At 42.7% G+C, this 13,390-nt stretch overlaps 1 protein-coding gene across 17 annotated transcripts in view; it reads right to left on the bottom strand.

Annotated features, from left to right (window-relative positions):
* The window catches only part of PXK (PX domain containing serine/threonine kinase like), a 75,556-nt gene that overhangs the window by 17,064 nt on the left and 45,102 nt on the right, over positions 1-13,390 (bottom strand). For 16 of the 17 annotated variants that reach the window (XM_012532383.3, XM_012532380.3, XM_004267962.4 and 13 more), the window contains 7 exons: positions 12,808-12,882; positions 9,735-9,839; positions 8,855-8,956; positions 8,230-8,391; positions 7,681-7,798; positions 6,343-6,421; positions 3,628-3,676 (listed from right to left, as the gene is read on the bottom strand). In XM_012532383.3, the coding sequence (XP_012387837.1) occupies positions 3,628-3,676; positions 6,343-6,421; positions 7,681-7,798; positions 8,230-8,391; positions 8,855-8,956; positions 9,735-9,839; positions 12,808-12,882 (690 nt within the window). The remainder of the gene's footprint in view (positions 1-3,627; positions 3,677-6,342; positions 6,422-7,680; positions 7,799-8,229; positions 8,392-8,854; positions 8,957-9,734; positions 9,840-12,807; positions 12,883-13,390) is intronic. The other variant, XM_049715353.1, reaches the window with a different exon arrangement.

The following is a 13,390-nucleotide window of genomic DNA, read 5'->3' on the forward strand; positions in this document are numbered from 1 at the left end:
ACTCGAAAACAAAAACATAAATAATCAATTAAAAAATGGACTTGTCACCAAAAATGGATTATGCCACAATAAACCAGAAAAAAAATAAATAAAGAGCAGAAATCAAAGGAAAAAATGGCAAAGGACCTAAACAGACACTTCTCCAATGAAGATACACAAATGGCCAACAAGCATATGGAAAGATGATCAATAGCTCCAATCATGACAGAAATGCAAACCAAAACCACAATGAGATATAACCTCACATATTAGGATGGTAACTATCAAAAAAACAGAAAATAACAAATGTTGGTGAGGATGGAAAAAATTGTACACTAATGGTGGGAATGTAAAATGGCACAGCAGCTATGGAAAACAGCATAGAAGTTCCTCAAAAAAATCTAAAAATAGAATTACCATATGATCCAGCAATCCTGCTTCTGGGTATATATCCCAAAGAACTGAAAGCAGGATATCAAAGCATGCCCCATGTTCATTGAAGCATTATTCACAATAGCCAAGGGATGGAAGAAACCCACATGTCCATCGATAGATGAATGGATAAATAAAATGTGGTATATACACACAGGGGAATATTATTCGGCCTTAAAAAGGAAAGAAATACTGTCATATGCTTATAACATGGATGAACCTTGAGGACATTACACTGGGTGAGATAAGCCTGTCACAAAAGGACAAATCCTGTATGATTCCACTTATATGAGATATCTAAAAGGTAAAATGTGTTTGCCAAAGGGCTGGGGGTGGAAAAATTGGGAGTTGTACTTAAGGTGGTTCTCGAGTTTCGGTTTGCAAGATGAAAAAGTTCCAGAGATCTGTTACACGACAATGTGAATACACTTCACACCACTGAGCTGTACACTTAAAAATGGCTAAGAGGATACATTTTTACATGATGTTTTTATCATAACTAAAAACAAAAAAATATATAAAGCTTGTTGGAACACACACAAACAAATTCAAGTAATTATAATATTCTATAACTTCAGAGGGATTTTCTCTGTGAAAGACTTATTTCCTCCCTCCCTCCCTCCCTCCCTTCCTTCCTTTCTTTCTTAAGACTTATTTTCTGAATTTCACAAGATTAAGTTTTTTCCTACTGGAAGATGCTATTAACAAAAGCTTAGTGTGGTTCTGAGCTTGTCATTTCTTAATTTATTAGTTTTTCAAACCATGAGGAGTTCAGGCCTAGAAAACAGACACCCAGACCATGTTCAACTTTTTGTCTCTATTATTCTTCTAAAAATTTAAGTTTAGGGAACTTCACTGGTGGTCCAGTGGTTAATTTGCCTTCCAGTGCAGAGGATGCAGGTTCGATCCCTGGTCGGGGAACTACCACCCCACGTGCTGCGGGGCAACTACTGAGCCCGCGTGCCTCAACTAGAGAGCCTGCGTGCCACAAACTACAGAGCCCATGCGCTCTGGAACCTGTGTGCCACAACTAGAGAGAAGCCTGCACGCCACAACGAAGAGGCTGCGCGCCACAACGAAGAGCCTGCATGCCACAACTAAGATCCGACGCAGGCAAAACCAAATAAATAAATTAAATGAATATTAAAAAAAAATTTTAAGTTTAAAAAAGTTTTGAGTAGGTAATACACAGTGATATGGTTCAAAACTCAGAAGGCATAAAAAGGGTATATCCACAGTAAAAAACATCCCACCTAGTCCCCCACCATGGAGGCAACCAACATCGCCAGTCTCTCGTGTATCTTTCCAGAAAGAAAACAGACATACACTGGTTTTTAAGATCACAGTGTCTTTGCTGCAGGCTCTCTGGCTTGGAGGAAGAACAAGGGCTGATGATAACCCCTGGGCTGGACTACTAGGGTTGAGGAGGGCATATTTATTTACAAGGCTGAATGCATTTCCTGAAGAGTTTCAGTAACAAAGACATGAATTTAAAAGTTTTTTTTTTCCTACATCAGATCCAAAGAAGCTATTATTGTCAGAACTCCTCTAACTGGCAAAACAGGACAGAGGAAAACTTCTCCCTTGCCTATAAATCTTCTGACCCCACCTTGTTTGGGGTTTTCTTTTGTTTTTTCCCCCCCTAAATGTAATTTCTTCGTAAGAGTTTTACAGGTTTTGGGGGAATAGAGAGAGGAGAAAGAGAAATACCCTTCATCTCACTACCCAAAACAATGCTAACAGTGAGCGCCCAGTCCTGAACTAGGCGTTCTCAGGGATCATCTCAGTTGTCCAGTGACAACAGACAAGTTTTACTCACCAATTCTACACAACGAGTAAACGTAGACCCAAAGAATAGGTCCTTGCCCATATATCAGTGGCTCTCAAATGAGGGTGATTTTGCCCCCGTCCCCTCCCTAGGGGACAGTTGGCTGCATCTGGAAGCAGTTTTCACGGTCACACAGTTGTGGGGTGGAATGAGAGTACTGCTTGTATCTAGTGGGTACAGGCCAGGGGTGCTGCTCAACATCCCACAACGCACAGCAGAGCCCCGGCAACAAAGAACAGCGACCTGGTCCAAAGTGTCAAAGGTCAGGGCTAAGAAACCCTGCCTTAGATAAATGGCTGGTATCATGAAAGCAAAGCAAGGCATCAACCTGGTTTGGGGGAGTTCCAAAGCCCCTGCTCTTTTTTTTTTTCTTCCTTTTTTAAAATTGGGATATAGTTGTTTTACAATGTTGGGTTAGTTTCTATTGTACAGCGAAGTGGAATTCCCTGTGCTATACAGCAGGTTCTCATTAGTTATCTATCTTATACATATTAGTGTATACATGTCAGTCCCAATCTCCTAACTCATGCCACCCCCGCTTCCCCCCTTGACGTCCATACGTTTGTTCCAAAGCCCCTGCTCTTTGTATAACACCACATAACACTGCCACTTCCCAGGATACTTCCTTCCAGTCCTTATTCTAGACAGAGGTATTTTTTTCTTACACACTGTATTTTATATCCTGTTTTTTTCCCTTAGCCCAAATAATAATCATTTTCCAGGCTACTACAATGTCTTTATAAATTTTACTTTTATTAGATAAAAGATATTTAATCCAATACATGTACTTAAATTATTAAGCTATTCCCTCATTATAGGATATTTAGATTATTTGCAATTTTTCTTTATGTAAAATAAAGAAGGCTGCTGGCCATTCCCGTTCCACAAGGATTAAGCTGCAACCCATTGCAATTGCCCCCGAAGGTTCACGCTGGGGGGAATTCAGGGTGGAGAAAAACAGGAAGCATTCTGTGCTTTGGATATACAGGACCCTAGGGAGTTAAGATGCCTATCTAAGGAAAAATTTCAATGACCCCAGGTTCTTGGCATCTTTCATACATAGAAAAACACTAAAATCATTAACTTCAGATATCTGTCTTCTGTGATTAGCAGTAATATTTTCATGCTTGACTACATGTTTTTTTCCAGCAAAAAGTTCATATATATCCTGGCCCCTCCCCTGCCTCTTCATAGTTCCTTAGAGCTATCTGAGAAGCTGTCTCCCGGCTACTGTCCTCAGTAAGGTCCCCAAATAAGAACGCTCTTAAGTGTGCGTTTTTCCAGTCCACACTTATAAATACTGTACCTTCTTTTTTTGATTAAAAAAGCGCTAACTTTCCAAGTACACATTCATGTCACAAACCAAGAAATGGTATAATTTGCTTTACCTTAAACTGTGGCTTCTCGGAAGTAGTTAGCAGAACATCACTGAATAATCTGTAAAGAAAAGAAACAAACAAATATCTTTCTTAAACCAGGTGCACTCCCAGAACACGATCAAAGCAGAATGAGACATTTTTTGCCCATCAAGTCCCCCCCAACATCCCCCGGCCCCGAGCCAATACACCATCTCATGTTTATCAAACTCAAAGGAGTTTCCGGGCCACCCAAGGTGACCTCCAGAAACCGCCACTCCCCACCATCTCGGAGCTCTCCACGGGGACTGGGTCAGCTGTGTAGGGGAGCTGATTTCCCCACTGAGGGGTGACAGTCTTCTCACGCTACATAGTGAATTAATTCACGTTTTGAAAAGAAATCTGCACATTATTTATTGTATTTATATCATATTGCAAATAATATATGCAGTAGATATTTCTAAACAGAATAATTGGCTTTCCTTTTTTTTTTTTTGCCCCAGAGGAGGACAAAATTTATTCTAGAGCTCAATATAATAAAAACATGAGAGTAAGTAAAAAAGGAATTGTTCTGATTGGAATCCAATGAGAAAATAATTTTCTTCTAAGAAAAGTAGTGTTTCTCATGCTCTCTTAAAAAGAAATAGCAGCTCTGGGAGAATATCAATTCTCTCTTCAAAAGTGTGTTTTTTGTTTTTATAAAGGGAGCTATTTTTTTTAATAAATTTATTTTATTTATTTTTTGCTGTGTTGGGTCTTCATTGCTGCGCGTGGGTTTTCTCTAGTTGTGGCGAGCAGGGGCTACTCTTTGTTGAGGTGCGCGGGCTTCTCATTGCGGTGGCTTTTCTTGTTGCAGAGCACGGGCTCTAGGCTCACGGGCTTCAGTAGTTGTGGCACGCGGGCTCAATAGTTGTGGGTCACAGGAGGCTCTAGAGCACACGCTCAGCAGTTGTGGCACACGGGCCTAGTTGCTCCGCGGCATGAGGGATCCTCCCGGACCAAGGCTCGAACCCGTCTCCCCTGCATTGGCAGGCGGATTCTCAACCACTGTGCCACCAGGGAGGCCCAAAAGTGTGTTATTAAAAACAACAGCATGAGGAATTCTGAACTGTTTTGGCTAAAACAGGTCAGAGAATTTAAATGGTTGTCTGGGCAGTGCCCAAAAGGCTCTAAGTAAGTCTTTCTTTGAATGGTTCCCCTTTTTAAAAAACAGGAACTACATCACAAGTACAAGTGACAGGGTTAACTTTTCCCCACAGCACTCCCTGGGCGGCCTGGAGGTGGAGACAGAACTCTCCCCTTCAAGGCCGAGGGTCCACTTATTTCCAGACAACACGTTTTGAACTGAACAGAGTTCACACCTCTCCAAGTGCTGTCTCAAGGCTGAAGCCCACACGGTAGAAAGACTTAAGTGAAGAAAAATTATCTGGATTCACTTTAGAACTGGAAGATTGGGAGAAAAATGTAAGAGCTTTGGAGCAGGGGGTGCGACTACAAACCCAAGTAAATTAACATGGATACAAGCTGTTCCCTAACTACAAATGCATATGTTCTAAAAGTGTGTGTGAAAATTGTTTTGTTTCCCTGACTAGATCTATTTTTCCACGTTTACACTGTTATTAATGGTGGCTGGTTTGGGGAGGGAGGCACCAGTGTCAGTCAAACATTAGGAAGTCACATCCACATGGTGGGGGCTTGGGCCGCTCTGTCCATCACAGCCTCCCCAGGGCCTAGGACTGTGCCGGAGCTGGAGTAGACTTTCCCTAACACAAGGAATCTGAAGTTATCACCGCCTCCTCTGACCTCGGGCTGTATGTACCTCAAGCTGTCCCGCCTTATTTCCCCATACAATTGTTTCCCAAATACATCTGTTTACAGAGCACTGGGTAAGTCGCAAGGCACAGAGTATGAGCTGAATCAATAGTAAGCATAACTAACATTTAATAAGCTCTGCTTTAGTAACTGGCACGGTACTAGGAATCATTGCAATAAATCCTCCCAACAGCCCTCTGAGGTGGGGGCTATTATTGTCCCCACTTACAGACGGGGAAACTCAGCTTCCAGAGGTTAGGAAACCTGCCCAAGGTCACCCAGGTAGAAGTGGTAAGGCTGGGCCCACCCCCAGGTCTGTCTAACCTCAGACACATGCTTCTTAACCACCCTGCTGCCTTTCCATGAAGGAATAGAAAACATACCTAAAGGAAAGGCCCCAAAGCACTATTTCACCCACCTCAGTTGACTATTCATAACCCTGTTTAAAGGAGAATGTCTCCTGAGCTCTACGCCCCAGCACAGTGCCTGGTACACGCCAGACGTTAGATATGTGTTACCCAGTGAGGAAATGAACAAACAAGTGCAGGGGAAGCCAGAGCCACGGTGCCCTCCTCCGAAAGGCCAGAACCTCCCCAGCCAGCGGCTAGCGAAGCAGCCACAGCCGTGGGCCATGCGGTGCACTGAAACAGGGTGGCCCCCCTTCAGTACCTCCCAAGCGGGAAGTCCATGTATACAACGCCAACATGGACAGGGAGAGACACATGTGAAGATGACATTGATGTGAAGAGACAGCAGTCAGGCTGTGGTGCAGAGAGGTCACAAGGAAAGGTCAGGACATCATGCGGCAAGTGACCACCAGCAAGCAGGTCACGGTGACTCTGCGGGGACGCTGTTGAGTCTCTACCAGGACCAGACACTTGGGCTAGTGGTCAACACGGTTAGGAGGGTTACAGCCAAGGTGTGGGATTGACTTACGGCATCTGTAAGAGCCGGGAGACGGTGGGCATGCCATTTTTACAGGCTTCACAAGACAGCGTAGACTCCAACACGGCCACTTGAAATGAACAGATACACATTTTAGTTCCACAGAACATGCTGGCAAATCCACTTGGTGATGAAAAGTTTGACACCGCTTTGCAACAACTGTCTGCGGGCTGATCAGGACAGTGTCAAAACTCTTCACGCACAGACAGATGGCATACGTGCCGGGGAGGGGGATGCTGGCAACACTGACACTACTGACGCCTCAAAAGAAATGGTTCAGGAACCACATGCTGACAGAAAGCTAAATATATTCCAGAGATAACTGGAGGAGGGATTCAAGATATCATCCATAAATATGTTTGCTCTCTGAAAAGAGAAGTAAACACTACACAGAAGTAAAATTCTGAACCTGAGTGACATTTCTCTGCTTGCCTGCTTTTAGTCAAAACCATTACACGAAATGCCAACTGTTAGTATCGCACCATCCCACAACCTGGATGATGTAAACAAAAGCAGCCAGATTTTTCTACTTGCAGGTAACTGTTCAGTGTCAGCTGTTCTGTTCAAACTCAACCCAAAGAAGTCTTGGGGCCTGTTCTCTGGAACCATCTCATTTGATACAAAACTAACACTGGTGGAGGGTTGCCCCACATGCCTGGAAGGCACAGTGGTCCAAGACCTGCCCTGCCCTCCGCTCCCTCTGCTCTGGCAGTGAGTTCTGAGCTGGCTGTGGAGGGGATGAAAGGGTCCCCGGATGACTCTGCATCAGTCCCCACATCCCTTCTTCTTACAGGTGCCCACCCATCCCCGCACTCGCTTCAGCCCCCTCAGTAATGCTAGAAGAGCTCCTGGATCCTGGTGCCAGGTATCTGCATTCCTGTCTGCCTTTCCTAGCCCTGGGCTTGCCAGGCTCTCCTCTACCGTGTGTCTAGCCTGTGGCTGTCCTCGCAGGTCTCTCTCCAGCCTTGGTCTGACTCCTGACACCTGCCTGAGTCCGCAAGACTGGCTGCAACTTTCCTGCTCCTGGCTCCTGCTTCTGTATGAGACTCAGTCTGGCCATACTTCTCTTCACATTCTCTGGCCTCCAAAATTCTAATGCATGTTATAAAATGTCCCCTGAGGTTTCAGGTAGCCTGACAAATAGACAAGCTATCTGAATTCTCAGGGAAATGCATTTAAGGAAGTCACTCAAATTACTTTTATACGAGTAAGACTTTCTGGCTGTGGAACGTAGCAACTTCCTCTGGGTCTTCCCTGGACTCTGGAAAGAGGGTGAGTAGCTCTGCACATTACAAGGGCCCAGAAGCCCCCTCCACACCCCATACTGACCCACAGCCATAGACGGTGCAGGAGGGAAGGAGTCTACAGGCACTGAGTCTGGCGGTCGTCCGTAAGTCATTTCATACAGTAAGTGGCCAAAGCAGTGGACGTCCACACTCTCCAATGTCTGCAGAAGGAAAGAGAGCAGCGGCGTATTTGGCCTTTGCTTTGGCTTTGTGAATCCCAAGCCTCCTGCCCTGGGCTTCCACTAGGAAACATGGCCCAGGGGCAACCCCACTCACAACTGGTAGTGATGACCCAATTCCAAAGACTTCTGTAAAAGCTCACAAAGCATTGCTCTGACCAAAGGTCTTGGTCCTACCCTCCATGGTATTCCAGTCACTGGTTCTATGCCCTCCTCGTCCCAGCTACCACCTCAACTAGCCTCTTGGAGAAACAGCAGTGCTGTGGGAGAACAGCGCCAACAGGCATGCCTAGCCCAACTGTACCTGTCACTGCTTAGTGCATATCTCTTACAGTGACAGATCATGCATCCTGCCATGGGGATAATTTACACCTAAATATAAACCTACTGTTTCATGACTTTCAGCAACTTACATTGATTTTCCTGAATTGTGAGAAATAAGATCGGTAGAAGGAAGGAAGGCCCAACAAGGAATTCTCAAGGTCCAGCAGCCGGCAAGCGTCCCCTTCCAGCATCACGTTGGAAGCATGAAGATGCCCATAAGGGAATCCCTTGTCATGGAGAAACTTTAGTACCTATTAAAAACTAGGTAGAGGTCACATTCTCCACCCCGCAACTCATTCAGATACAAGACAGGTTAAACTTTGCTTTTTCAGTCAATATATTTTGAAACAAAACCAAACTCGTCACTGGGGAGATTCCTAGAAAAAAACTGAACAAGATAGCTGTCTTATCTTGGCACCAAGATAAAGATCAACCGAAAATAACACAAAAGTTGGTACTTACACAATAGAGTTCTTAAATCAGACACTAACTTAGGAATTTCCAATAGCTAAGCTTTTGGAACTTTGTTGATCTAAATTACTGCCTTAGTCTCAAATATTTGCTTTTAGGGATAAAATATGACAATGTCTCCAGTTTATAAGCCATCAGACAACTTAAACTACTTTGGATATTGCCTGAGAACTTTCCCAAAAGAGTATGGTGAGGCTGGGTGAAATTCCAATGCAACTTACACCAAAATTAAATAACTCTTACCTCTAATATTTGCCGCCCATATGTTTTTATTTGCTGAAGTTCAAGGCCTTGAATCTTCTTAGGGTTGCAGTACTTCCTTAGGAATGGGTCTTTTGGTTTTGCCTTTGGAAAGGAACAAAGAGCACATAAGAAGGCAGGAGACTGGTTGAATTCTACACACGGCCTCCCTGAACAGGCAGGACGCTAAGAGGCTGGGGGACACCAGATGAGTCCAGCTGGCAGGATGTGGGCTCTTAAATACAGCAGTCTGCACAGTTAATAGAAAGAGGCTGACCTGGGTTCCAGCCTTTCTCTAGTCCAGTGAAGACACCGAAGTCTTGTATACTGTTAGAATTCTTCAGTATTGCTTTTTTTTTTTTAACATACAGAAGTGTTAATTACAGTTATCATGTTGTATACTACATCTCTAGTACTTATTTATATTACTTATCTTACAGCTGTGAGTTTATACCTTTTGACAGCCTTCTTCCACTTCCCCCTCACCACCCCCCTCCCCACCTCTGGGGACCACAAATCTGACCTCTTTTTCTATGAGTTTGTAAAGCTTCTCAGTATTTTTTTAAAATTTTTTTACAGCTTTATTGAGATAGTTCAACATTGCTTTGTTAAGTCAAAGTCATAAACTTTAAAACGGACCTAAGAGCAGCCTACAATGTAATGGATATAATCATGTAATGTTCAACCTTCCCTCATGTGGAGAAAGGAATGCTCTTTAGCCAAATTGGGTAGTTTCTATTGCTAAGATAAAAATTAATTCCAAATAAAATTAAAATTAAATCCTCAGGGCCTAGCTTCTGGAAGCCTAGGGATCAAGTATGAATAACAGGTTCTTAAGGGACTTGAGAACTTCTTTATGACCATGAATTTGCACCACAAGTACCTTGTAGATCAGGTCCTTCAAAGTTCCTTTTTCATTAAACATTCTAATTAGCAATGCTGAGGATTCGTTAGCTGTGGCAAAGGTAACACGATAGATGTAAGGGTGCTGCCAAAACAAAAAAGAAATTCACGTTTATCTGCATCAGCATCTACACTCCTTTTAGATCCAGGATCTGGTTATGCAGAGTCAAGTACCAGCTCGATAGTTTAATTGCACATAAATGCAGAATATTCCCGGAACACGTGGCATTTTCAAGTTATTAGATGGCCAACTAGTAATTCATTTTTTAGATGAGAGAAGGAAGGTAAACTATAGTGACAAAAGGAAGTGGATAAATGATGAGCTAAGCTCTCCAAGTGAAGGTGCCTGCTTTGGTACGAGTAGTCTCACAGTTCAGACAAAAGTGTGGTGCAAGAGAGAGAAAGTCTGCATTTTTGGAACAGTGGTTTTAATATTCTGCCTCTGTAAATTGGTAAGAAATACAGCCAAATCCTAGAACAGCAAGTGGGAACAAGGATAAATGTGTCTTCACTCACAGCTTTGCCTAACATTTCACACTGCTGTTTAGTGACAAGCCTGGGAGTTTAACAGCCAGGAAACAAGCAACAGCAGCCTTCTTTCGGCATTATGGCCCTTTTCCAGGGCAGCTAGCATGAATCTTCCTGTCCCTCTACTGGAGTGTGCAATGGATGTCGACAAAGCGGGGTGGGGAGTAAGACAAATTGTTTAATGACTGAAAGAAAAGTCCTCACGTGACCTGGAATTTTGGTTACATGGACCAACTGGCTTCAGGTATTACAGTGTCCATTAGCTCAAAGGAGTACCATGAGCATTTAAACCCTTGGGAGCTGGGCTGTGCAAGGACTTGATGAGCAGGGACTGAGTGCGTCAGGGGATGGAAGGGTGTGCCCAGTGAAATATAGTAAATTAATCATGAAGTTTCTCCTGATTATCACAGCGAAGCGACTGCTGCTGATATTTTAATGGCTTTATTAAATATAATTCACATCCCATTATAAAGTGAACTCAATGGTTTTCAGTACACTCAGAACTGTGCAACTATCACAAAATCTAATTTTAGAACATTTTCATCACCTCAAAATGAAACCCAATGAATACAATAAAAGTCCTTGAAAAAAAAAAAAAAAAAAAAGTCCTTGAGTCCATATTGATTTAAATAGACAAAGAAGAGAGAAGAGGAAGCTATTCCTTACAGTAGAATGCCAACTAATAAATAGAAGAGGAATGATGGAATTAGAAAATCTCTATGAATGCTAAAACCAGTGGATTTGATAAAAAACAGGCTATTTATATAGTCTCAAAAAATCTCCTTCAATTACTTATTAATTCTAGCTATTTATCTTATAAAAATAATTAAGGAAGGGTACAAATGTTTAGCCAAAATTGTTCACTATGGCTTTTTTTTTTTTTAATAAGAGCAAAAAACTAGAAGTGATCCAAGTGTCTAATAGATTAGCTGAGTGAATTGAGGTGGAGCCAAGGATAATTCTAACGCGGCCAGTAATAATGATATTATACTATATTTATTAACAATAAAAGATGTTCATGGTATACCATTAACAACAACAAAAAATCAGGTTTTAAAACAACATCTATATAATTTTTCAAATATAATCATATAAAATTCTAGAAAAGTAACAACTGGACATTTTGGTTCATACTTCTGGTTGGTTGGAATTATGGGCAAGTTTTATTTTGCTTATCTGTGTTTTCTGAGTTTCTGTAATTAATATGCACCATCTTTTTATTTATTTACTTTTGTTTGTTTGTTTGTTTTCACCATGCCACATGGCATGCAGGATCTTAGTTCCCCCAACCGGGGACTGAACCCATGCCCCCTGCAGCGGAAGTGCGGAGTCTTAACCACTGGACCACCAGAGAAGTCCTGCACTATCTTCTTTTTAAAAAGCACATCCATTCCAAGAAATTTAGAATTAGGTGCTCACAGCCTGTGTGACACAACTAATCAAACTCAAAGACCACAGCATTTGTTTTTTGGCCAGGCATCACACCTCATTAAAAGCTTGGTTTTGCTAGCCTGACAAGACACTCTATCTTCAAGAATGAACTTGCCAGGACTTCCCACGTGGCGCAGTGGTTAAGAATCCCCCTGCCAATGCAGGGCACACAGGTTTGATGCCTGGGTCCGGGAAGATCCCACATGCCACGGAGCAACGAAGCCCGTGCACCACAACTACTGAGCCTGTGCTCTACAGCCCTTGAGCTGCAACTACTGAAGCCTGTGCACCCTAGAGCCCGCATGCCGCAACTACTGAGCCCACATGCCACAACTACTGAAGCCCTCATGTCTAGAGCCCACGGTCCGCAACACGAGAAGCCACCACAATGAGAAGCCTGCGCACTGCAATGAAGGGCAGACCCCACTCGCCACAACTAGAGAAAGCCCGTGTGCAGCAATGAAGACCCAACACAGCCAAAAAAAAAAAAAACTTAAAAAAAAAAGAAGAATGAACTTGCCAACCCAACTGGACAGGTCAGATTAATTGTGCTCATTCAAGGGTCCCACAACCTCATGCATAAAACAGATAAAGAACATCAACACTAACTCAATTTTCTGGCCAGATTACTCTTTTCCTTAAAAATTTCTGCATATATTTTGAAATACACTTATGACATTCTTTCCACTGAAAGCCTTCGATTAGAATTCTTCATGCAGTTTACCTAAAACTGTATCAGTTCTGTTTTCTCAGGCTGGAAAGAGCTCTTTCAATTCACTGATACAAACGTCCTTACCAAGAACAAGAAGCTCAGAGAAGTGGCTGCTTTCCTCTTCTGGTATTTGCTTAAAACACAAAAACTACATTTACATTACCACATGTGTCATGGATTGTCTAGAGGTCATGAATGTCATTTAAATGGCCTCTGATCTATGGGAGTAGCCCCGAGCTCTCTCAGTCTGAAATGAAATCCACTGTACCTCTCCATTCTCAAGCCTAGAGACTATTTCCGGCTCTTCTGTCCATGGTCACTCATGAGAAAACACTGTGAATCTCTCATCAGCACCAAGAATAACAGAAGGACTTGTACTCACCAAACAGGATGGCAGAAGTTTGATTAGACACTGAAAATCTTTATCTGACAGATACTTGTCAGGACCAAGGTCAGCCTGCAAACATGGGAAGAAATATCAGGGTGCTGTCTTGGTCATCAAAAGAAAAACTCCTTTTAAGTCTTTCCTTTTTTTCTTTTTTTTTTTTTTTGGCAGCGCCACATGTCTTGCAGGATCTTAGTTCCCCGACCAGGGATTGAGCCTGTGCCCCCTGCAACGGAAGTGTGGGAGTCCTAACCACTGGACCGCCAGGGACTTCCCGAGTCTTTCCCTTTTTTTTAATCTGTCCAAATATCTAACTGTAAACCAAAGATGAAAACCACATTACTTCTTGCTGTCTCACTGCCTTTTTGGAGAGACAGCATATAAACATACAAATACTAGGACTTAACTGTAATCTTACCTAATTCCATTAATCAAGTGTATCACTAGAACTCTCAAAGTGATAGATAAAACAAAGTATTACCCAAGTATCTTCTTTAAAACAAACTGCCCAACTGTCAACCCTAAAGAGGTTACAGAGAACTATTTTAAACTGTTTGTATTTTTTCCAAATGTTTACTAG

This window comes from Orcinus orca, chromosome 10 (genome assembly GCF_937001465.1).
Source record: "Orcinus orca chromosome 10, mOrcOrc1.1, whole genome shotgun sequence".
NCBI lineage: Eukaryota > Metazoa > Chordata > Mammalia > Artiodactyla > Delphinidae > Orcinus > Orcinus orca.